Source organism: Sebastes fasciatus, chromosome 2, assembly GCF_043250625.1.
Source record: "Sebastes fasciatus isolate fSebFas1 chromosome 2, fSebFas1.pri, whole genome shotgun sequence".
NCBI lineage: Eukaryota > Metazoa > Chordata > Actinopteri > Perciformes > Sebastidae > Sebastes > Sebastes fasciatus.
The window spans coordinates 32,669,029-32,694,578 of record NC_133796.1 but is presented as its reverse complement, the minus strand read 5'-3'; the positions used below and the strand labels follow the sequence as shown (position 1 = coordinate 32,694,578).

Below are 25,550 nucleotides of genomic sequence, written 5' to 3'. Positions count from 1 at the left end.
CCTGTCGGGGACTCCGGCCACGACCTACAGCCAATGAGAGCGCAAGACACGGGTTGAGGGGAAACCTGGTTGACTGTATGTGTTGCATTTGCAACACGGAGCAAAGTTGTTGTTGCACCTAGAGGAATAAATAGTAAAAAATAGTGTGGAAACCGGTGGAAAACAGGCTATTTTGTGAACATGTGCCAACGACAACATCAGCAATGTGTCTCGCGTATGGTATCACGCCATTTACCGTGTATTTCTCACATGTTGTCAAGACATAAAAAGTAAGTTTGGAAACCTTATCGGGGATTCCTCCAGATGAAAGACCTTGTAGTGTGTGACATCCTGTCTCCAGTCAGTCATAGTGTGAAAACCACAACGACTTAAAGACTCCTGATTACAAGACAGCAAGTTGTGTAGTGTGAACAGCACAGCGATCTGACGACTTTGAAAGTTGTGTAGTGCGAACTTAAGTCAGAAACTTAAACTTTAAAGTTAAATTTAAGACTAGCATTCATAAGTTCAATGTATATCAATTTCTTTTCCACTTCTTTTCCCTTCAGTTTGGATTAGGATGTGATTTTTCAACACATCCTGCTGATTTTCAAATAAAAACTTGTTTATATAGTATAATATGACAATAGCATACAGAGGACCAATTGACATTGCCAATAGTATATACTGTAGTAGATCATTTTGTGAATAAGGCACACAATGCACAGATTCAGGTTCACTTGCCTAAAAATATTTATACTCCTTATTTATAGTATTTAAGTATATATACAGGACCTTGTCATTCCCAGCATGACTCATTTGGACACATTGGTAAATTGTTGTGTTGATTGTACACTGGCCACTCGCAGGGAAGCTGCACAGGGATCACGGGCTGCAGAACCAGCACGGCAGATGACAGAGGTGTTACATCCATGTATTGTTCTAGGGTCAGTTTAATATACCTTTTTAATAGGATTAATGTAGAAGGAAAAGTCTAGTCTTGTTCTATTAGGGGACACACAAGTTTAACGGAACAGAAGTGCCCTGAAATGTTGAATTCATATACATGGGCTGAACCATTGGTGTTGCTTTAGTTTCATATGGTAAATTCTTTAAATAACACAGTAAAACATTATAAAGGCAAATCATTTTTGTTTCAAAATTCATTTATAGAATGAGATGAGAAATGTATGTTTTGTTCTTAATACCATTGCTACATAAAGAAAGAAGTCTCCTGAACCACCAGTATAAATCCTACAAAGGGGCAGTGGAGGCTAGGGGAGGTTTCTGTTCTGGAGAGAAGCGTTTTTTTCCCCCCATGTATCAGTTTTAACAGTGCGTTTGGTTGCTGAAAACTTCTTGGCCTCTGTCTGCGATATAACACACACACACACGCACGCACGCACGCACACACGCACACACACACACACACACACACACACACACACACACACACACACACACACACACACACACACACACACACACAAGCAGATGTGCACACACATATCAAGGGCTATCTCGGTTTGGTAGAGAAAACAATGCACCAAAGACAAACGTCGGTGTATAAAACCAATAGCAGCAAATACTATGTAAAATTTCCCAGTGAGTTACAGAGTTCCTGTCCCAGTATACACCCAGCATGACCAACTTCACCTCATCCTAATGTAATTACCAAAAAGAATGACACAAATTTATGGTTAAGACTCGGTTCAGATGGGTTCAAACAAGACCAAAGAGATAATATTATTGAAATGAGAGACAGTGATTTAGGTCTTAAGACAGGTCTTAAGGTGCATCCTCTGGCAAGTGGCCACTCTTGATGAACAAGTGCGAAGGCCTAATATCTGCTTTTCCAATCAACCAACACACACACACACACACACACACACACACACACACACACACACATACACACACACACACACACTCACGCACACATTCATTTGCACTCTTTTCCTCTGTTCGCTTGCTGCTTGATTCATATACATCTTAAGCAACACGCACACTTATGATGTTTGAGTTTCCTCTCCGCTGCCCCCAGCCATCTTACAAACAAAGGCGTGGCCTACCTCTCCTCTTTGTTCAGTTCACATTAGTGGGAAGACAGTGCTCAAGGGCAGTGACAAATGAGACCCATTCTTCAAGTATTCCACGGTTTTTAAACCTGGCACCACACGCCAAAAGGCCGTAGCGTCCTAAACCTCGTACCTAATATGGGAACGGGTGACACCCAAGCCCAGATACAACGGGGAGCAGCAGATTCACCACTGTTCCACTCTTCCTATCCTGTGGCTACCGTGACAAGGGAGGGAGATGGAGATGTAGGGAGCGAAAAAGCCCCAAGGAGTATCTTTGGCCACATGTGTGATTTTCCCTTTTTAGTGTGAGTGAATGTGCATATCATTTAAAGGGGGAACACACCTCAAATCGATACACAAACACACACTAGGCCCCACCCCATCCGTAGCTGCCCCCCAAGCCCTCAGGGCTCAAAGCTCTACAGTCAAGGCCAAGAGCTCACTCAGAAGTGTCCATGCTCTTTTAATAACTGTACTTATTGACCACTCGCATCTGTGGAGTCTGTGGTGAAAACCCATTGGGTTTAGGGGGCACATCTGGCTTTAGCGATGGGGTCCGTTTAAGCCCTGTGCGAGGGAGTGAGCCATACCCACTGTAGCTGCTCTGTCGGGATACAGAGGATGAGTGGGATGAGTGGGATGAGTGCATACCTGCCCCCATCACTCCACCTTGGGAGTCAAGTCTGGAGGGGGGTGTTGGGGGCATGTATCCCCCTCTGTTCATACTGTGTTGGCGAGACACAGACACCCCCATGGTTACCCCATTTGGCGAGGTGGATAAGGAGTGCCTGTGAGAGGCACTCCGGTGGAGTTGATACCCTCCTCTTTGCCTCTCCAGGGTGCCCCCCATGCTCAGGCTTCCCGTTGGTGTCGTGGGAGTGCTGGGCATGGGCACATCAACCCTCTTGGTGGGGCTGTGCCTCGGCAGGGAGGAGGAGGGAGAGTACAGGGAAGCCTCACGGCTGGGCACCTTGGGCGGTAATTCAGTCAATTCCTCCATGGGCTCCAGTGTGAGATGTTGCCTTGGGCGAGGCCCTGATCCCTCTGGAAGAATGGCCTTGGGGTTGGCCACTGAGTCATTTAGGTGTTTTAAAAGGTCATTTAGGGTATTTCTGGCATCCACAGACCTTTTCTGCTCTTTCCTACTTCCTTTAGAGTCAGGGTTCCTCTGCTTCCTTTCAGAGGAATGTGGCAGTGTATCATCTCCATTGTCAAAGCTGGAGTGGTCATGTGTGGCATTGGGCAGGACAACCGCACTAGGGATGTGGGAGTGCCCCAAGGCAAGGTGAGGGTGGTTGGCGCTAGGAGGAGCAGGAGAAGAAAGAAGGAACTGAGGACTCTTGGCTGATGAGTTGGACTCCTTACGAGGCCCACTGGCCTTTCCGTGAGCCCTTTCCCACTGGTTCTTGATGGGCTGCAGGCTCTTCTGCTGAAGCACAGGGGTGGACTCCGGTGTGGGTAGGGCAGCCAGCTCAGGGGGCTGACAGTTGTCCCGCAGGATCATGGTCTTGGTGTCTCCGTTGGGTGAATTCAGGTCTCTGCCGTTGCTCAGCAGATTGGTGTACATCTTGGGAGAATCAACGTCGGTCTGGTACTCCTACGAATGTGACAATAAAAATCAAAAGATTACATCTTGTTCAATCACTCATCTCCGCAAAAGACTAATGTAGCATCGGAACTGTTTTTATTGGCTGTACCTTTACAGGGCTGTCAAAGAGGCCGTTGAGCTTGACAAAGCTTCCAGTGGAGTCGGAGCAGGACGGTGCAGACTCGGCATCCTTGTGGACATGTCTCGGCTTACGGAGGAATGAGTCTCGGTAGCAGAAAACAATCAAACCAGCCAGGAGAGCGCCCATGAGAAAAGCGGCAAACACACAGGTGATGAGGATGTTCATGTGGACCATCTGGTTGGTCTCACCTGCTTGGATATCCCACACACCTACAAAACATTGACACATTGGTTAACCCCCTGGTGAAACGAGTCAAAGTGCTCAGTGAAGCGTCCCTCCCCATTCAATAGCAGAAATGTGCATGTTTGTGTGAGAACACAACCATGCATGAGTTTTCTGGTTTTACACCTCCCCCATACAAGGCAGCCAGTCAACCACAACCAAATAGACACATTCATATTGATCTAAACCCAGATGAAGAAGAAATATGGTGAGAGTTGTCAGAAGCTGTTAGGTACCCACATCCATTTCACCATCTATAAGAAGCAGTGCTATGTTAGTACAGAAGGGAAGACTCAAAGTGTTGCCTTAATCCACGTTCCACTAGTGAATTTTTGTCATGCATTTAACTGGTACCAAAGGGTTAGGAGTGCACTGTTATCTGAGATGGAGAGCCAAATCAATCTTATCACACAAGAGATCAACCAGCAGGATGTTGTTCAGAGGAAAGAGAAACTTGTCTCCCAGGCGTTGAGATAGCTGCTGCTCTACTGGAAGTTTGTTAGTAACCACAGACATTGAAAGAGTTAGTCATCCACCGTGCGGCCACAATAGTGATGTGGCAGAGCAGGCCCAGTCAATGATCTACCAGCCAGGGTAAACTGTTACTAGAGCTCGAGTTAAAAAATCTATACTGGCAGAGACAGAAGCTACTGTAAATCCAAACAAAAGAAACAATGTGAGAACAGTGAGTGCGAGGTTTAATGATTAGAAAACTAGGAAGAAAAAGAAAAAGAAAGAAAGAAAGAAATACCACAAGAAAATAACAATTTTAACAAAAGAAAACAATGATAACATAAAAATGTAATATGTATAGACCCTTTTTGTGTCAACGGCATGATTACGTCACAGTGTTAGCTGGAGGCAAAATAAAGGAAAGACTGGAGGCTAACACTAGCAGTGGGCTAAAGTTGCACAACGAAAATGTCATCTTGCTGTGTTGTTGGGTGCCAGAATCCAGATATCACATACATTTGAGATGACAAACTGATTCGAGGCTCTAGCGAGCTACAATATCGGCGAAGCGTTTCAGAGATGGAGAGAAAATGTTGCTAATAGTTTAGCCTTCTGCTAACCGCAGCCGTGAGCCATTGGCTGTGGTTAGCAGAAGTTAAAAACTATTAGCAACATTTTCTCTCCATCTCTGAAATGCTTCGCCGATATTATATGACTCTCTTTTTGACCAACTTTACTGAAGGATATATAAACTAAAGTTATCCAAAGATTTATACACTCTCAATTTGTCTTTACAGCGCTGCTGCTGGCCACGGACGGCTGGCTACTTAGCTAACTTTCTCAACTAACACTCGTGGTCCCAAACAATGAGTGACTGAACATATTGAGAGACACTCTTATTTCCATTGTTAAAAAAACAAGCCAACAAAACTAGCTAGCCAGCATTAACTAACGTGTTCAGAGAATTATTCTGCCTCCACTTAACGCTCCGCCAACAAAATACGTCGTCATGTCTACTAACAGAAAAGGGGTCTATAGCAAAATAAATTATGTATGAAAATGTATATTTGAGAAAAAAAAGAGAGACTAAATTACAATCTGCCATGATATCTAATGGAAACCCTAAATAGCTGCCAATGTGTGCACATGTGTGTGTTTGCATACAGTATGTGAGCCTATGTGTGTGGATTCACATAAGTGTGGCTTAGTGCGAGTTGTTGGCAGCTATCAGATCAGACTCATTGCAGCATGCTGGCTGCCTCCCTGTGGGCCTTACCCTCTTGGCCCCCTGGGATAGTGTCTAAAGAATGGGAGGTGGCTGGGTCATCCTGCAGCACAAAGCCTGAGCCGTAGAGCTCTGGACCAGGCCCAGAGCTGGGGCTCTGAGTGGGTATGAGTACTGGGGGGTGTATGGGCCCACTGGGGTGGACAGTGACTGGCGATGATGAAAACTCCATGTCTGTGGTGACAAACAAATTGTTAACAAACTGTGCAGACGTGGGTAAAGCATACTGTTGTCATCCCGGTTAGTAGGCATGGGGCAATGGGTCATTTTTTAAGGTTAGTGTCTGACAAAATAGTGAATAAACCTTGTCACAGTTCACATTCACAGACCAATTAAAGTACAGTTTGGTTTAGACAATTTGGAAGGGGTAAAAGGAGAGGATACTGAGGTGTCTAAAGAGGAGTCGGTACACAACAGTAGGGATGCCAAGGGATGGTGGGTGGGCATGCAAGAGAAGGGGGTGGAAACAGGAAGTGATGAGTGAAAAGGAGGAAGTGAATCTGTGCTGAGATAGAGCACCGATGTCGCCTATGAATGTGTCGTTTTTGACGATGAAAATGAAGCAGGTGACATTAGCATTCAGGAGGTGTTTGGTAAGAAGAGATGAATGGTGGTGGTGGTGGTGGAAAGACAGGGTTGGAGATGCTGAACTCAAGGAAAGAAACCATTTGAGTAAAAGATCAAACTAACCAGAGGTAGGGTCGCCAAATGATTTGTAATCTGGCGCTGATGTAGTGCCCAAAAACGCTAAAAGAATTAAAAAGGACAAGAAATCAGTATAAAGGAATTCAGGAGTAAAAAAAAACAAAAATTCCTCTAAGAGTGCAGTTTGATTTAATAATACAGATATAAAGCACCCGCTAGCAGTGTCCTTTTCTCACTGGAGGTCCTCTGGTTCTGATCAATACTGAGGTTCAGCCCGGGGTCATGTTTAGCTGGTACAAATGAAGGGGACGGGAGTTTTACAGTAAAATCAGCAAAGGCACATTTTCTGGCCAACAGATATCTTTTTAAGACCTCTACCATTTGCACCGGCTGAACATGACCCATAATTGTACATGTCCATGTTTTCTGCCTCACAGGTGGCATAAGTTACAGGTGGCCATGTACTGTATGCAGATGTGTGTGTTAATACTGTACATAGAGACTCATGTAGGGGCAAGTTACTGGAGTGGTTACTGGTGTGAGTGTGCAGGCTCATGAGTGTGTGTGGAGATGAGTTTGTCTGTATGTGTGTGTCAGTGTATGTGTATCTGTGTGTGTATGTGTCTCAGGATTAGACGGCATGGCATGGAGATGAGATTCGTACCATGACAGTCTCCCAGGTGGGCGGTGTTTCCAGATTCAACATCCTGCTCATATCCAGTCCTAAAAAGAGAGCAAAGAAGAGATAGAGAGATTCATCAAAGAGTTGCAAAAAATTCTCATTTTCTCATCTATAATATTTACACTTTATATCACAGCTGAGGCTTGAACTCACAAAACACCAGGCTCTATCCTCTCACAGGCCCCATGAGGCGTCCAGCCACAGTAGGGATCCCTTGATGCAATGCAGGACCTGGAGACACACAAACAGGGTTTAATCATTCTGGGAAAAGCACTATAATCATTTGTGCCTGTGTGAACATTAACCAAAAGGCAAAACATGAAGCCGTTATCATTCCCTTTTATGGCATTTACTGAAACACAAAACAATAAAGTCACAAACCTATGACCGACCGCACGGAGCACATTTGAACCCGCTACGTGCGCATTAGCGCGTCACTTACTTGTGGCAGGAAGAATGCCTTTCACAGCGACTCAGGGGAATACGGATGACGCAGCTTGAAAAGGCGACATACAGGCTGTGCGCGTCTTTGTCCACGTGCAGCGAGAGGACACGCTTGTCATCCTCGTGGTTAGACAGGCACCTGGGGAAGGGAAGAGAGAAACCTGATCAGAGGTTTATCAGATAAGTCTGTCTACTGTTTCAGTCTCAGTAGATTTAATCACTTGTTAGGTGGAGAAGTCACATAAAGCTTTCTCTCACAGTTTAACAGGATTTTAACCTCTAACACGCCGCTGGGTGCGTGTTCGCATCCACGAAAAACAATCAGACACATACTGTGCATGCACAGAAAGCAGGCAAGACACCGCCATCTGTGCCAGGATGCTTCACTTTAAGAGTTGCTGACTCCTCGGCCAGAAAGGGGAAGAGAAAAAGAGAAGAGAGGCAGAAAGAGAAAGAGAGACAGGGTGAAAAGTGTGTGCATCCCTACTTGGCTCTGTTGAAGACATCTATCTCCTCCAGAAGCAGGCTGTCATTCAGAGACACAGAGGAGGTCTTGGCCAAAACCTTGAGCACAACTCCTGACTCAGCCCCGATGAACACCACTGTGTAGTTCTTGTGAGGTCCTGCTTCGTTGTCCACGGCCAGCGATGTCAGTCGGTACCTTCACACACAGCAGAGAGACATGTGTTACTCACAGTGGGGGTTAACCCATTCAAAACAGGAGAGGCCATTTTGAATACATAAATCGCTTCGGCTCTCGGTTAATTTTACACTATTTTATTCAGGCAAGTTCTCGGAGAGCTTCTTGTGATAAGACAGCATTAAACATGATGCCATGAGAGAAGTTTAGCATATTGTGGTGGAACATAAAAATGACTTTGTTCTAAAAACTAAGGTATTTGATATGCTTCTGCGTTTACCTGACGCGAGTCTTGGTGAACCAGGGCTCATCACCAATAGAAGGCACAGCTGTGTCCATGAGTGGGTGGGACTTGATGAACTGCAGGGTATCGTCCGGGAACTCGATGGAGCTCTTCAAGGACGCAGCTGGACCATGACCTGCACAGCACCCAGGTCTAGGATGGAGGATGCACACAAACAAGAGGGCTAAAGGTCAAAGATCAGCCTATACGATCACACACCAGGGAGTCATAATAGCGTGGTTGAAAAGTGCAACGAGAGGGTGTGGGGGGGGGGGGGAGCAGGTGCTTATTAGGATCACAAAAAGGCCTCAGCTGGAAACATAAAATATACATATGCATGGTTATCCTCCATTAATGATTTACCGGGGTAATGAGGTGCTTGGTGGACTTTGTGTTTTGGACTCAGGGTAGGGCTGCAAATATACGTGCTGACTGTAAACAGGTTAAATATGCAACGCGTCTAATTAAGCCAAATTAATTATTTAATCATCAGCAGATGGTGAATGTGTGTGCTGGGTCGAAGCTAATAACTAGTGGAAAAGATTTCATTGGGTTTAACCCGGACAAAGAAGGGTTACAAAAATGGGAAAAGATGTCAGGTGGTAAACAGCTGCTGAGTCGAGCCCCACCTGCTCCACAAAAGCAAGTTTAAAATCTTTCTTTTTTAACATTGCTTTTTGTTTTTGCGTTCTTGGCTCAGTGGGCTTTGGAAGGTTTAGAATTTGGAAATTATTTTGGGGAAAGAAAAGTTTCATCCTTACCGAGGTTTGGGCAGCTTCTCCTCTGGAAAAGGAGTCCACACAGAGTCAGGAGTCTTCTGCTCTTTGAACCGACCCAAGAATACTTTCTCTATGTCGGCCATGGAGAAGGCACACACCGCTGACCCTGGGATACTGTGGAGAAAGAAATACATGAATGTAACATCCATGTATGACTCGTAAATGTCTCATTTCTGGGTTGTTGGGTTACTTTAACAACAAACCTGTTCATCTGTGTGGTGAACACTCCCACCACCGAGGGGACCCCGTTGATGTTGATGATGTCAGTGATGGACTGAAGCACATCGAAGTAGAAGAAGGACTCCCCTGGCACCGAGCAGTTCAGCCTCGCCTTCACAAAAGATGTCCAGTGCTTCTCCAGCACCCGCTGTGACCCGCCGACGTCATTCTTACAGATCCGGGCCACACGAGAATACACAACCTTAAAGAGAAGCGGGAGGAAGAGGAAGGCAGCCGAGTGAACGTCACTAAAAACACTTCAACACGCTGAATAATGCATCTCCATCCTGTAGCAACTCGGGACAGACGACTTAACAAACACGCGCTCTCATCTTTAACTTCGTGCGCAGAGATTGTTCACCCTGACTGGAGCAAACGTTTAAAAGAAGAACACACCCGGTGGCGTCGACTCGCCCACCGTGTGGATGCGTGTTTGATTGCTCTTATTACCGAGGATTGAGTATAAATGAAGTGTGTGAAGCAGTTGGCTTTGACAGTTTTAATTATTTACCAGTGCAAACCTCCATCAGAGGCCAGGTGTCACCCAAGCATTAGTAGGGTTGAAATATTTATTGGCTGGCGACTGATGGAGGATGCTGGCTTCCTGCGGCTTGGCCAGACCCGCTCAGGATGAGGCATGGTCAAATCTGAGGTTGGCCTCAACCACAGAACATCCTAATGCCCTCTGCATGTGTCATAGGTAGAGCGCACATCTCCAGGAGACAAATCCTCTGTCTGTGTAATGGTTTTACATTAGTAGATCATCCCCGGCAAACACTGGCTTTCGAAATTCCTCGTGTATTCTAATGCGATGTACTGTCATCGCCTGAATGGGCCCCATTACCACTGGGGCCATTTGTGGCATGCACTGAGGGAGGTGTAAGCCTTTTTTTGGATAAAGGCCCGCACACTGTATCTGTGCGGAATATGTAATGCGTTATAAACGGCAGGTGCGCTGTCTTACCTTGCCCAGATTGCTGTGCTCCACTGCAATCTCCCGGTAGAAAAAGTACACATAATTCCCATACTCTGCTGCGTGCAGGAAATGAGGTTCTGAGGGAGAGACAGAAGCAGAGAGTTGAAGTGTATTTCTGCACCGTCACCACCACTGTGCATGTTGAATATTTCAGGGATTTGTACAAGGCTGTGTATGACTGGGGGTGACCTAGATTTCCTGGGAGGGAACGGGCCATATCCCCATGGAGCTTGGCGAGGCAAGAGAGCTCTCTATCACTCCAAAAAACGACTGACAGCCACGTACATACGTACGCCATGCAAAGGTACCATGGGTATTCAGCCAGCTGGCAGGTAGGCCCTGTTCAGACCTGGCATTAACATGTGTCCTGAAGACGCATTGACCTCCGATCGCTCAGACGACATTAGGAGGTTGTGTGAATGTGTCCTGGGCCACATTTTAGGGCCGCCTACTCATCAAGAGTTAATCTACAACAGCTTGTATAGCCGAGGGTTACGTTGTGCCTATATTTTATGAAGGTAATAAAATAACGGCAAACACTTTATTACTCCCACATTGTCAACATCAGCGCATAACCGCTTCACTCTTTCTATTCTGACCTTTCACAATAAAAGTCCTACACTGCGTCAAGAGACAACTCAACAAAAAGCTTAATATACAGTGGGGCTGTCAATCAATTCAAATATTTAATTGTGATTAATCACACATTTTTATCTGTTCAAAATGTACCTTATAGGTAGATAGGAGATTTTTCAAGTATTTAATACTCTTATCAACATGTGAGTGGACAAATAAGCTTGCTTTATGAAAATGTATGTATATATTTATTATTGGAAATCAATTAACAACACAAAACAATGACAAATATTGTTCAGAAACCCTCACAGGTACTGCATTTAGCATAAAAGATATGTTCAAATCATAACATGGTGAACTCAAGCCTAATAGGCAACAACAGCTGTCAGTGTGTCAGTGTGCTGACTTGACTATGACTTAATCCAAACTGCATGTGATTATCATAAAGTGGGCATGTCTGTAAAGGGGAGACTCGTGGGTACCCATAGAACCCATTTTCATTCACATATCTTGAGGGCAGAGGTCAAGGGACCCATTTGAATATTGCCATGTCAGTTTTTCCTCACTACAATGTTGCTTAAGTTTGGAGCATTATTTAGCCTCCTTCACGCTGAGCTAGTATGTAGTTTTCTAGTTTCATATGATGCCAGTATTTTCACTCTGGCTTTTAAACTGAGCCCGCTACAACCTTTGAAAGATTGAATAGCGGCCGGGCTAAATCTCAAGTTGCATTAATACATTAAAGAAATTAGTGCCGTTAAAAGGAATATGCGTTTAATGCGTTATTATCATGTCAACTTTGACAGCCCTAATATACAGTATAGTTATATAGCTTATTGACTTGTCGGTGATGTGTCTGTGCGTTTCAGGCCCATCCGCCCGCTTGCTCTCATCCTTGGCTCTCTGAAGCTCTGTGTGCCGTTAAAAACAACTATGCATTTGGTCTTTGTAAATGGAAATGATGGGCTACGTGTGTATTTGCATAGAAAGTAGGGAAGTGAGATCCGATCAAAAGTGGTCACTCCAGGCGCTTGTGGAAACACATTCTAATGCCAGGTCTGAACAGGGATAGACACGTGTATCTCCAGGAAAGCAGGGGGAGAGAGAAATAAAGAGTGAGAGTGATGAAGAGGCAATCGCTTACCTTTCAGCCATTTGGAGTCATATTTGATGGTCCTCAGGGCTGATCCATCACCCATACTGCGATAGATGACAGCATCACTGGCCTGGAAGTCAGCTACAGTAGCCGAATAAAGCTTCCCTTCTGAAAAACAAAACAACAAAGAGTACAGTCACTAAAAGCCGGGATACATTGCTCTTCAACGCTTTGTTGTTTCTCTTCTCTTAAAAGGCTTGATTAGCTGCGTTGTTATCGCTGCAGGCACAGTTTTACCGTGGCAAAGACACAGAGGTGATAATGAGAGCATAAGTAGGAACCCATTAGTTCTTGTACAGCAGGACTAACTATGTGTGTGTGTGGGCGGGTGTGTGACCCTTACCAGCGAAAAGGGCAACGTTGGTTTGCTTGGAGTCAAATGGGCATCGTGCCAGTCCATTGATCTCCTCCCCATCAAACTCGAGGTTATCCAGCTGAAGGGAACACAATCACCCACACATAAAGAAAAGATTCATCATGGGACACAGTGAAAACACATAGAAACACTAGCACACACATGAATCAGTCAAACGAGTCCAGTCAAGTTTATTTAACGAGAGATTAAAATGAAGGGTGTGTTGCCCAAAACACTTTAAAGGGGACATATCAGGCTCATTTTCAGGTTCATACTTGTATTTTGAGTTTCTACTAGAACAGGTTTATATACTTTATTGTTAAAAAAAAACATTATATAACTCTTACTGTCTGTCTGAATATACCTGTATTCACCCTCTGTTTGAAACACTTTTAGCGCCTGTCTCTTTAAGACCCCTCCCGAAAAAGCCCAGTCTGCTTGGGAGAAAAATTTGCTGCACCTTCGCAAAGGTAGTTTTCTATAATCTAATGAGCCTGCATGGGACATAGGAAGGGGAGCCAAATCTGAATGGCTTGTTGATCACATAGGTTGTGTCCGAAATCATTCACCCATTCACGACTCCCTACTCACTATCCAGGGAGTTCTATGTAGAGGACTATACAGTAGAGATGAGCTCATCTGCAAAAGGAAAAACACTTTCGAACACTACTAAGGACATTTTCTCGGCGCCGATAATCACGCCATTGCTGTTTCACAATTAAAACGTGCCAAATCAACGTCCATACTAAATACATCCATCTATTTATGTGTGTTATAACTACATATGTAAGCTATTTTTCACGTTCCATTAGTAAGCAGTGATGTAGCATATATGTCTAGGGGCTTTTATTGTGAAAGGAAAGAATTAACGTTGTGAATGTGGGGGGCGAAAAGTGTATTTTTCCGAAATTAATAACCACAAAGTACTTTGTGGCTGTTTATGTTGTGATGCACTGCTCTGCTCACATTAAATACATTATTTTCGCGCCACAACTCATGGATTTGTCTCAGTCGAGCTGCTCTCTCTTCTCGTCCGTCTGCCATTTCTTCCTTCAGCATAATGCAGTATATAGTGCTCTATTAACAAGTATAAAAAGTCTCTCTATATGGTCTTATTTCACAGTTTGTAGGTTGGTAGACGCTCCAGATACCTAAATGTATGAACACAAGCACTGAAAAAGTGAGTTTTTCATGATGTGTCCCCTTTAAGAACATTTTCACAACACTAGTCCAGATTTTGTGTGTGTGTGCCTTTGCGCACATCCGAGCCTGCAGGGCCTTGGCACTGACTGGATACTAACCCTGTAGTATCTGCACATGGGGTTGAAGCCGTTGGTACCGCAGATGAACACCAGGTCATCGTTTCTGGGAACCAGCACTTTGATGAAGTTGTGGCACTCGTCCTGAAAACAGAAACACAGGACAGCGTGTTTAGAGGCAGCGTCTCTGGTCACGTTTTAAACCTCCATCACGGACAAAAGGTGCGAGGTGAATGGCTTTTTATACGTACTCGGCGTTTTCCCTTGACGGCACACATGTCTCTGTCAGCTTGGCCCGATCGCCATGTTAGCTTCTGTGAAAGGCAACATGGAGCATTAAACACGAGCACGGCACACTGAAGGACACACATGCGCTCGCTCATGCACAAGCACACACACAGTCCTCCCTTTTCCACTCTCTCATTTTACAACCTGTCCAGCTCTTGATGAATGGCTCTGTATTTTCTATGGAGCCCTTTTTAGTGTTTGTGGATTGAGAGAGCAGCTCGTGGTGAAAATCTTACCCTGTAAGGAATGATCTCATTCCTGTAGGATTCTCTCAGGCTGACCAGGTACACCTGATCTCTGTGGACAGACAGCAACAAAACACACAGCTCAGTGACACTGCAGCACAACCAGGAATCATTCTCATTTTTTATGTTTTAAAACAGTTTTAAACATTTAAACAGCTTTAACAGTGTTGATTATTAATATTAATAAGAGCGAAAAAGTCTGATTCAAAATGAATTCAGTTCTCAATTAAAAGAAATACCATTTTTAACACATCCACTAGTCATTTCTTGTTTTTCACATTCTTCGAGGGACTCTGCCTGGTGCATAATCAGCAACTCATTTGCATTGTTTTCCCGATTTTGCTATTTATTCTCCATTATGATAATATTTTTCTGAACGGCACTTGTCATTAGAGGATCTCATCTACTGTGAACTGTGTTTTCAGCCTCTTCTCGCGGCAGGAAACACAACTTTTTGGTTCGCAGTGATAGAAAATCTGAGGGAAATAAGTTTAAACCACTTTCTCTAGGTAGTTTTCTGTTAATAATGACACTATAGTTCATTCAAATGTCTGCATTGTGAGAGTTGATGCATAGCGAATTCTGATTTTTATGCAACTGCCTCATAATATCCTCTCCGCCATACCATTTTACATGACAACCACGTATTGTTTTGATTATGTGTCGGTTATAAAAAATGTAATGAAACAATGGGGAACACATTTTATCAACCCCTTGTAAAGAAAACAACATGTTAGCTTCACTTTTAGTGAAAACATGTGAACACCCAAAAGCTGGCACAAGGAGGATCCACCTGACAGCAGTGATACATGTGGAGGTGATTACACTCACTCCAGAGTCGGGAGTTTTATACTGTAGATGTCGAACTGATTTCCTGCTACAATATTAGTGCTGGCGCTCAGATTAATCCCAGTGCCCATAAATACCAAAAAGACATGTAAAGATGCCAAGAAATCCCTGACAGGACGTCAGGCCGGCATGATAGACGCCTTTCCCGGATCAATACTGCCCATATACATCAAATGCAGGCCTAGAAGCCACAGATCCAATAACACTAAGAGCTTTTTTTTCCCCCTTTTACGCCACTGTTTACCTGCCAAGGAGTGACTGAGTGTATTGGTGTGGGGGGGATGTGTGAAAGAGAGACAGAGATGGTGTGTTGAGTTTACCTGCCAGCGATGAACAGAGTGTCCTGTATCTTGGTCATCAGCTGAAAGTCAAGGCGGTGCTGTGACTCGTTGCCAGAGGGCCTGCCTCTGAACACTGGGTACCTCCGTGAAACTGTGAAGACATCACACACGCTGGTAATGGGGAAACTCAGAGGCAGAAGCTTGCGCGGATAAACCACACTCACCTCTTGCTACTGTACTAATTAGAAAGAAATACGCTGTGTGTGTGCTTTATACAAATCCCCCTGTAATTAAGGTGGAGTACAAAGATCTACAGTATATTCTATATAATTATATCTGTGTGTCATTGTTTGTGCCTACGTCAGCACATCTCTCTGTTCTCTCATCACGGAGATGAAAATGAAATCCACTTAAACTGACCATACAGCAGATTGATTTTATTACTGTGAATATGGCGTGCCAGTGTCTGAACTGCTGACACGGCTAAAAGGAGGAGGCTGCCGGTATTTGTCTTTATTCCACGTGCGACTACTGGAGTGAGCGAAAAGTGTACATTAAAGGATGGCTGTTGACTTTTTCAGTGACATTGCAGTAATTGTAATCTCTACTCTATCCCCGTCCCCCGTCCCCCGTCTCTGCCCCCCGTCTCTGCCGAGCCCGTTTTGCGTGCGTGTACTCACAGTGTGCGTCAACGACATCTATGGGCACGGTGTCCTCTGGGAAGCTGACTGCGAGGAGAGTGCGTGAGGCTGTCAGCAGCAGCAGCAGCAGCTCACTGAGCAGAAGCGCAGCTCTCTGGCCCATGGCTGCTCACAGACGACACTTCCTGTTTCACTCTGGTGGAGATGTTACCTGGAAACACGCACAAAAAAAGCATGCGTTAGTTGCTTGACATGTCATGTTATATTTAACCTTTGGCTGCAAACTGTGGTCTTATGAGACAAATCCCAGTGGTGGAAAGTAGGTTTACTCAAGTACTGTACTTAAGTACAATTCTATGGTACTTGTACTTTACTTTACTTCCATTTTCTGCTACTTTATACTTCTACTCCACTACATCTCAGAGGCAAATAATGTACTTTTTACACCACTACATTTATTTGACAACTTTAGTCAGTTTGCAGATTAAGATTATTAAAACTAAATATAATCGACCAAAAATGATGATGTATTATTATAGGTAAAGACTTTACAGGTGAAATACTCAAGCTATTAGTCAGTATATATAGGGAAAATGATCTCCATGTTTAAAGTGATGGACAAATTAATGCATCAATAATTATAATATAATTTATTACACTGCTTTGTTGAATACTCGATTCTGATCGGTCAATCACGGCACTCTACGGTCTTTTATTTCTTTATAGCAGACCGTTGCTATGTATAACAGACCGTTGCTATGGGCGCAGATCTGATTTCGGACTCTGGCGGGCCGTTTTTGTGTCAAATTATTGATTTCTTAAGTAAGTAGCCGTGTAATAAGTGGGGATAATGTACAGCTAGCGGGTCATTGTTGTGAAATAAACCCCTTTACCCCTATCCTTTAAATAATATTATTCTACATAATGAGTACTTTTACTTTTAGTACTTTACATATGTTCTGATACCAATCCTTTTCTACTTAAGCAACTTTTTGAATGCAGGACTTTTACTTGTAACAGAGTATTTCTACACTGTGGTATTACTACTTTTACTTAAGTAAAAGATCTGAGTACCTCTTCCACTACTGCCAAATCCTAACCCTTAGTTAAACTCAGAACAATGAAAAAAAAGAAGAATTTCCACAGTGAAGTTCTTCTTTCCTTGTCGATGCCCAGTATGTTAACATAAGGCACACATTATGCCCTCTCATGCTTATTGATGACTGCGCTCTCAGCGGCAGTGCTTGGCGTTTCCCCTCTTTCTTTCTCGCTGCATCTGCTGTTTAAGGGAAGGTCAGCCAAGTGACCGGTGGGGTGTCTCCGTGTGTGTTGGATACAGCGGAAGTCCACTCTGTCAGAAACGTGGCGGGCCTGCTGTCTCTGTACATCTGTGCTCCGATTGGTTCGTCCCGGGCTCAACACTAATCAGCACGTTGCAGCTTCATCACCATCACCAGTGCGGCCTCTGCTCTGACCTTAGCCGACTTCTATTAGCGCTCTGCTGGCTGTTATTGCTCCAGCCCTTCCTGAGGAGCGGGTGCGTTTTATTGCAGTGCAGTGATTCACTCAGCTTTGTCTTGGGAGGATCAAGTCATACAGTTGTTTTGACATAGTAGTCATTTTTGTGGATAATAGTTTGTACTGATTGTAGACATGATACACCAGCAGCTACATTGGTAATAATTCATTGTGGGAGTGGCAGGAGTTTAGTGTGTATGTTAGCACATGAAGGGGTGCTTCAGAGACAGACTGTGTCTGTGCATATTAATGATCGGTGTACATTCAAATATTTATAAGGCAAACAAATTATTCATGCAGGCAAAGCCTGAACGGATATAAACAATTTACCGGGAGACGTCATACAGGCGGAGGGATGGATTAGCTGGGAGCACACTGGGACACACACACACACACACACACACACACACACACACACACTCGGCTGCACATACATAATCACTCTTTCAAATGGTGTAACGCAAAGACTGATGCATGTGCACGCACACACAGACACACACAGTATTGACTCATTTTTCAATTAGCCCCAAAGCACACCTGCTCCAGTGCTGTCTGTGGGCTCTTCCTGCCAAGCCATTAGTGCTGTGATTGATCCACACAGGAAGCATGGCAGAGCCGCAGAAAAAAAGGCAATCTATGGACTGTACCATATCGCTGTAGCCATGTGAGGACTTTGTGACTCAAAATCTGGTCACTTTCATCCTGTAAAAGGCTGGATATCTTTGAGATAAAAAAATAAAAATAAAAAATAATTAACTGTAATACACATGGTTGTCAAGTAGGGCTGGGCAATATATCAATATTATATTGATATGGACTTTATCAATATAGATTTTGGATATCATAATACTGTAATATGGCATAGGTGTTTTCCTGATTTTAAAGGCTGCATTACAGTTAGGGATGCACGGATACCGGATCGGACATCGAGCCGATAACTGACTCAAATAGCTGGCTCAGGTATCGATGACACTGGGACTGATCTATTAAATTCCATTCTATGTTTATATAACACATACATTATATACTGAAATTCCTGTTTAAGTTTGGACCAATTTGTTGCTGCATTAAAAAGGTTTACAGTTCAATTGTAATTCCTGTTAATTTTTCAAGATTTTTTACCAAGTTGCTGCTGTATAATTCATTATTTTAATAATAAAGAACAATTAAATAAATTTATATCTATCTATTTATTTGTTACATTTAGTTTTTCAAAGTTAAGAAAGTGATGTTTAAGTCGAGCCTGATGTTGTCTGACACATTAAAAAAAATGATCCCAGTCACTTCCACAGTGAGGCATACAGCTTATTAATTAAACACTGGTATCAGATCGGTACTCGGCATCGGCCGATAATTAAGCCCAGGTATTGCTGTCGGTATCGGTACTGAAAAAGTCGGATCGGTGCATCCGTAATTACAGTAAAGTGATGTATTTTTCTGAACTTATTAGACTGTTCTAGCACTTAACTCATTATATCCACATTACTGATGACTATTTATCAAAACTCTTATTGTGTAAACATCGCAATATCGATATCAAGGTATTTGGTATTTGGTCCAAAATATTGTGATATTTGATTTTCTCCTTATTGCTCAGCCTTATTGTCAAGAAGAAAATTAGGCAGCATGAGGTGTTTACCTGACAACATCAATATACATCAGCATGTCTGCCTTTACATAATACACAAATTGGCTGCACTACCTAAAAGCCTACATGTTGATATAAAGCGCACAGCGTGTTTTCCAGACACTAATTATCCAATTTTTTGAACAGTTCCTATACGACGGTGCGTCACTACAAAGAATGGAAGCGGTGGCGACGGAAGCGGAGTAATGCCAGCGTGTTTTAGTCATCAACAGTGTGTAATCACGGCTATTCAGCACTCTGTGGGATACTGAGGCCTTTGAAAGAGCAATGTCATTATGACTAAGTAATGCAAGGCCTGGACGAGGCAACGCTTCATCTCAATTAGTCCACTTAATAGTGAAATTACGGGTTTGATGTTTTGTCAAAATAGACTGAATGAATGAGGGTCTGAATCTCCATAGAACTGCAAACATCAATGATGCCGGAGCAGTCTAATCTAGATACAAATGATCCACAGATCTATGCACACAGGGCTCCCAGATCTATACAGAAGATGTCAGCAACTTAATCTAAACGAGAAATGATGACACTGCTCCACGAAGAGAGACAGTGGTGTTCCTTAAAAGCATAGCAGCTTCTTTTTTTTTTACTGCCTGGTTCAGACGCTCTCACACCACGAAGCGTGCTGTATTAAAAACCCTAGCAATAAATTGCTGAGTTTCCAGGAGAAGCCAGGGACAGGAATAGATACCAAACGTACAACAATAGAGAAAAAAAAGAGGTTGCTATGAAAGGTAAATAAACCAAGCTGCACATTTCAATCGTATAGTGCTATCATACAGGCTGCAGGCTGTGCTTCCAGTCCACACTGTTCACAGGTAAATCATTTCCTCGCTTGTCACAATTTAGAGTCGCTCTCTGTATCCCCTCTTCGAGAGCGCCTCTTTTTTTTTCTTCTGCCATTCTCCCTGGCTAAACAATTCAACGAGAGGCAGCTCCGATCTCCCATGATTCCTTGCACGGTAAAAGCCACGCTGCGGAGGCGAAGGCGAAGGCTTTCCTCGGAAACTTTAATGTAAAACAGAAACAGAAGACATCCAGAGGTCAGCGATCTAAAATTACTCCTCAATCTCTAGTGAGCCCAGCGTGTTTTCTATTGACTATTCCTTTGCGCTCTCCGGTTCCTGCCCTCAAGTGTGTGTTAGTGTGTGTGTGCGAGTGTGTGCATACACATATATAGGCCTCAACAAGCCTAGAGATGCTGGGCTTGTCACGCAACTCGGTGCCATTCAGCCTTGCCTCTCTCTACCTCTGTTATTACAGGCTTTTCAATGTCCTACAACCACGCACTTTCCCCACTGATGTTGTTGGCTCGGGCCCACGGTGTTAAACACGGGAAGAGGAGGAGGGGAAGGGGGTCTGGTGGATTGCTATTTCTACTGATGGCGGGTCTGTAGCCCAATTCTGGTAGTTACAGCTGAAGATTTAGTGCTCCGAGCTTAAAAATGACAGATTAACACATATTCTCCTTTTAGCTGTGCTTTCACTGGCATATGTCAGCCTTAACCTCCCCCCCCCCCCACACACTCTAACACTGAATCCTATTGGGAGGAATTGGGGCTAATAAAAGGAAGACAAACAACAGGGGAGCGTGAGGTTTTTGTAAGTTGTGTGCGAGTGTGATGGGTGGATGTAATCCCAGCAGAACAATGGCTGCTGCTGCCGTTGCTGCTCGAGGCTGCTCGGCTTGTTGTCACCTTGCACCGTACTGATCTGTAAACCTAACAGCACGGGAAATCAGATAGCTCAGGAGTTCAGTTTCAGGCATTTCACTCTTCACACTCGGTGCTATGTACGTCTAAAACTGGATACGTCCTATAACACGGTTGTCTCAACTGCTCTGAGAAAGTAATCAAGGAGCAGCCACACAGGAACGTGAGTCAGCCAGATGATTAGAGCAGCCACCACACAGGGCCCAGAAATGATTACTGCTCCTTCTCCCACTTCAGAAATAACCACGGCCCCCCCTAATCGCGTCCTATTTACCTAAGGATCACTTCGGAGGGGCTTGGTTGGACTTGTTGCTTCAGAGATTTGGCAGAAGGAGAGGGCCGTGCCACCCTAAACCGAGCTTCCCTCCCTTTCTTCTCTACCTTTGGAGAGAGGCGGAGTGAAACAGGAGAAAGGCTGTTCTCAGCAGTAGTTCTGCTATAGTCAAGCACAAAAGGGGGCTGATCTGCAGGTGTGACCAGGAAACAAAGGGGGCTTTGGGCAAGTCAACACAATAGAGCCCCACCCCCGGTCACTGGACCTACATTTAAGAGAGAGCCGTTCTGGGGCTCCTGAAAGGGGGGGTTCAAAGCAAACAGATTGACTCCAAACGCAAACTTTTATCACTCAACCACTTTAATGTTGAATCTGGTGCCCCAAAGCAGCAGTTGCATGGTGTAAAGGGTTAACGCTGATCACTGTATGGTTCAATGGTGGTTGTTCCGGGGTTACGGCCGGCTGTAGTGGAGGTTAACGGTGATCGTTCTGGTCGCTGAGTTCTGACCCCGTAACCGGTGAGGCGAAGTGCCAGCCAGCTGTGCTGTCAGCTAACCCCGCGGCTGGTTCTGATGTTTGAACCCGGCCGGAGTGGGTTTGCTCCTGCCAATATCAAGTTTGTAGCTTCAGTACCTCTAAGCTGGGGTTCTCCTCTTTCTCTCTGGCGCTCCAGAGGTTCAGGGAAATGAACACATCTGGAAACAGATCTGCTGTTTTTATTTCTGTCAAATGACTGCACTGGTTTGAGAGAATAGCACCAATCATTTTGACCACAGACAAGCTCAAATTAAATGAGTGTACACTTTTTTTTTATAGCACACCAGACAACTTCAGAATAAGCCCTTATATGTGGTTCATCTCCTTTTTGATCATTTATTTCATTTGGCCAAATTTTCCTTAAATAATGACACAGAACAATTGCTCAAACTACTCCAACCTTTGCCTCCTTTGTGAAACAAATGAACGCTCCTTATTCCTTTCTCTCTTTCTCTTGTTATTCTTCTGTTTCTCTTTCCTTCATTCGTTGGTCATTTTTCAAGTTTTCGTGGGGATCTTTTCGCTCCTCTTTTACGCACACAATCCGTGCAGCAGCCCCGGCTCTAATGCGAGCATTGTGCGGACCGGCGCGTAAAGGCATTCAAGTTTTTACCCGTGGTAAATCTTTTCAGGATCCCTTTAGCCCACATGTAGGACTCATACAAAAGACAACAAAGACTTGAGGGACAGCGGTGGAGTGACAACTGTGATGGGTCTGGCTGCCTCCACAGGGCTGGGCTCTGCTCTCTCTCTGCTCCGCCTCTGCTTTGCCTCTGCCTCCAGAAAGGTTACGAGCGCTTCTCCAATTTATTACCCAATATGAGAATACCATAATGCAAATGCATTAAATAGATTAAAGGCATCATCAGTGGGTGAGCACGCAACACAACCTTCAAGTCAAACTGCCCGTCCTGCTCTCTCTCGCCTTGTATTGTTTCATGTTTTGGCCACAGCATGCTCCGTACAATCATGTGCAGGTTAAGTTGATTTTTAAGTCGAAAATATACCAGAAAATACTTTGATTTACGCCTTGGGCTATTTTAACACAACTCGAGAACAATGCACAGCAGAAGAGATGAGCTATTGTGAGTGAAATACGGGACACGTAATCAGCGTGATGGATCTGTTAAAGGCTGGCGTGGCTCCGATTCTACTCTCGATAAATCATTATCTATGCGTATATCTAACATGATTTTACTTTGGAATCGAATTCAATTGGATAGATTATGTTCACAAAGTAGCTCTCCATATAGAATAGAGGCATGTGTCCTTTTATTAAATCCACCTTAATAACAGATCCTATAGAAATAAAATAGCAATAATTAAAAACCATCCTACCTTCTGTGTCCGAATTCACTCATGAATGTGGCAATCCGACTGAACATCATATTCCTTTGGTAATCCATTTAAAGAGAAAACACACCAGCATGTAATATTCCGGTTATTTTAAAGCTCCAATCCGGACCCCACTTCTTTTCTCTCTTTTTCTCATCCAGTTGCGCGCAGATTTCAGCTCCGCTCAACACATCCGAGCATCTAGTGACCGATGAAGTCTGATGACTGATCTTCAAAGCTCTGCTCTGCCACGGAGCCACAGAGACCCCTCCTCCATCATAACACCCATACATACATACACAACCAGCCCCCCTTCACGTCCGTCCACTACTATTAACTTTGGAAAGCAGAGGGAAAAGACATAAACATTAACGAGGCGCTCTCCTCACTACAGCTCTCTCTTCATGTACAATCATTGATTTAATGCTGATCTAACAGAACACAGGGAATAATAACACTAATCAATACACTCAAAACTATTTTTCTGTGCTTGTTTACCCAACTCACTTAGCTTTAGATTCACCATACATAATGTAATGATGTGACTTTAAATAGAATAAAGGTTTCTGACAGCTTCAATAGGAGTGTAGAAACAAATAAAGAGGTGACTTTAGATGTGCTTTATTCTCTTGTTACGCGCTGGAGAGACGCGTTCCGGGCAGGACACATAAAGGAATGAATGGAGAGTAAATCTGACTAGTATAAATAGTCCGGACCTGACTTATTTGTGTCCTGCAACCATGAGTTTTTGCAGAGCAGCATAGGTCGCTATGGTGGAGAGAGAAGCAACATTTCGTATATCCCAGCCCGGACTTCTCCTCTCCTCTCTCCCTACTTCTCCTCCTCCACTTTCACTGCGTAATGCGGCGCAACAAAGTGAATCCACGCAGAAAAACTCACCTCATCTGTAATGATTATTTTGTATCCTTTTTTTTGCGTTTGCTGTAATCCTCCAAAAAAAGAAAAAAATATCGTGCGCGTCGTATAGTGAATCAACTTCTTCTTTCTCCTGGCTGAGGAGAGGAGAAAAACAAACTAATGCACGGCAAATGGTGTAATTCGAGCCGTGTTAAGTCAATCCATCCAGAGAGAGAGAGAGAGAGGAGCAGCCTACCAATGAGCAGAGCTCCTGATCCTGATCCTGCTCCAGGTCCCTCCCACCACCACCACCAGCACCATCCAGCTCTACGCACTGGGTCTCTGGCTTCCTTCCTTTCTTTCCTAGAGCCTGGAGAGAGAAAGAAAAGAGCGACCCCCTCCCTCCCACTTCTCCTCCTGTGTGACCCCATATTGCACCCCCCCACCTCCTCCTCCTGTTAAACCCCATCCCCCAACTCTCCAAGTCAGCAAGAGCGCCTAGTAAAAATCATTTCAGCTCTGAGTTGTGGCTGCTTAGTAAAACACAGCTTTAGAAATGTTTGGATTTAAGAGGAGGGAGATGGTTGAAGCAGCTCAAATCTCCCTTTTCTGCTGCAGCAAAGCATCATGCAACTGATTCTTCTTCTCAAAGTGGAGAGAAATATGAATGAATAGTGGAGAGTAAAAGTTTTACATTTATGACAAATAACTCGATAAACCGATGCATTATCTATTTTAGCGAGCTATTTTGCAATAATACATTCAGTACTTTGCTAACCTTGACTTTGTACTTTGCACTACTAACTTTTTTTACTGCCTTTTTACTAACATGTTTTGCACTATGGAACTGTGATGCTGGAAACTCGAATATCCCTTGAGATCAATAAAGTTACTATCTATCTATCTATCTATCTACTCTATCTACTCTATCTACTCTATCTATCCTCCCCGAGAAAAAAATTAGCTTCAGAGACTTTGTTTCCTGCATTCTGGTGACTTTTAAAGGAACATATAAAAGTTTTTTTAACTGTTTTTTTATTGCCAATGTGTGAACAGGTTGTAACCTAACCTAAAAAATTAGACCTTCCGCGACTTTCTGGGTTTCCTCTATCAGCCTGTAGACTGCTTTTAATGCGAAGAACCCGGGCCTGTTTTGTTTTTTTTCTCGGTAAAATTCACCGGATGTGACGTTATGCACGCTCTCGAGTGCCTTTTCTCTCTTCAGCTCTGCTTACAGGGCTGACAGTGTGCAACCATAGCTAACATTCAGTTAGAAATGGAGTCCGCGTGTTTTTATTTAGGTAAAACAAATAATGTTACATTACTATAAACATTATTGTGCACTATAAATTAGGGTTGGGCAATATGACGATATATATCGTCAAAATGATATAAAAATGACTATTGTATATATTTTTCTATATTGTTTCTATCGCGATACAGCTAGGCCTATATTTATTTATTTTTTCTCTATACTTTCAATTAAAACTGTTATGTTCATTTTGCCCTTAAGTTCTTAAAATGAGAAAAATACTTAAGTATTTAATTTACACAGGAGTATACAAAAATAGGCTTTACCATCTTTCATATAGTTTATTTA

At 43.7% G+C, this 25,550-nt stretch overlaps 1 protein-coding gene and 1 long non-coding RNA gene across 8 annotated transcripts in view; one reads left to right on the top strand and one right to left on the bottom strand.

Annotated features, from left to right (window-relative positions):
* LOC141758701 (uncharacterized) overlaps positions 1 to 25,550 on the top strand; it is a 245,243-nt gene that overhangs the window by 39,648 nt on the left and 180,045 nt on the right. The window lies entirely within an intron of this gene.
* On the bottom strand, positions 1,683 to 24,177 carry sema6d (semaphorin 6D). 6 transcript variants are annotated; one of them, XM_074620143.1, is made up of 20 exons: positions 23,993 to 24,172; positions 16,108 to 16,279; positions 15,467 to 15,578; positions 14,289 to 14,349; positions 14,016 to 14,078; positions 13,807 to 13,908; positions 12,494 to 12,584; positions 12,139 to 12,258; positions 10,407 to 10,495; positions 9,427 to 9,644; positions 9,206 to 9,337; positions 8,442 to 8,597; positions 8,009 to 8,182; positions 7,520 to 7,660; positions 7,231 to 7,308; positions 7,060 to 7,118; positions 6,441 to 6,497; positions 5,742 to 5,924; positions 3,758 to 3,999; positions 1,690 to 3,657 (listed from the first exon to the last, which is right to left on the bottom strand). In XM_074620143.1, exons 2-20 carry the CDS (start codon positions 16,229 to 16,231, stop codon positions 2,524 to 2,526), a joined length of 3,336 nt encoding a protein of 1,111 aa, XP_074476244.1. In that variant the 5' UTR covers positions 16,232 to 16,279; positions 23,993 to 24,172; the 3' UTR covers positions 1,690 to 2,523. The 6 variants fall into 6 exon arrangements, with proteins under 6 accessions (XP_074476286.1, XP_074476244.1, XP_074476252.1 ...); XM_074620151.1 differs by lacking the exon at positions 23,993 to 24,172 and adding an exon at positions 23,096 to 23,312; XM_074620168.1 differs by lacking the exon at positions 5,742 to 5,924.

Excerpts from the sequence above, each read along its gene's own strand:
- sema6d (XM_074620143.1), bottom strand. The coding sequence starts at position 16,231 with ATGGGCCAGAGAGCTGCGCTTCTGCTCAGTGAGCTGCTGCTGCTGCTG. Across the intron at positions 7,309-7,519 it reads AGGCATTCTTCCTGCCACAA|GTCCTGCATTGCATCAAGGG; the intron begins GTAAGTGACGCG and ends GTGTGTCTCCAG. Across the intron at positions 5,925-6,440 it reads ATTTGGCGACCCTACCTCTG|ACATGGAGTTTTCATCATCG; the intron begins GTTAGTTTGATC and ends TTGTCACCACAG.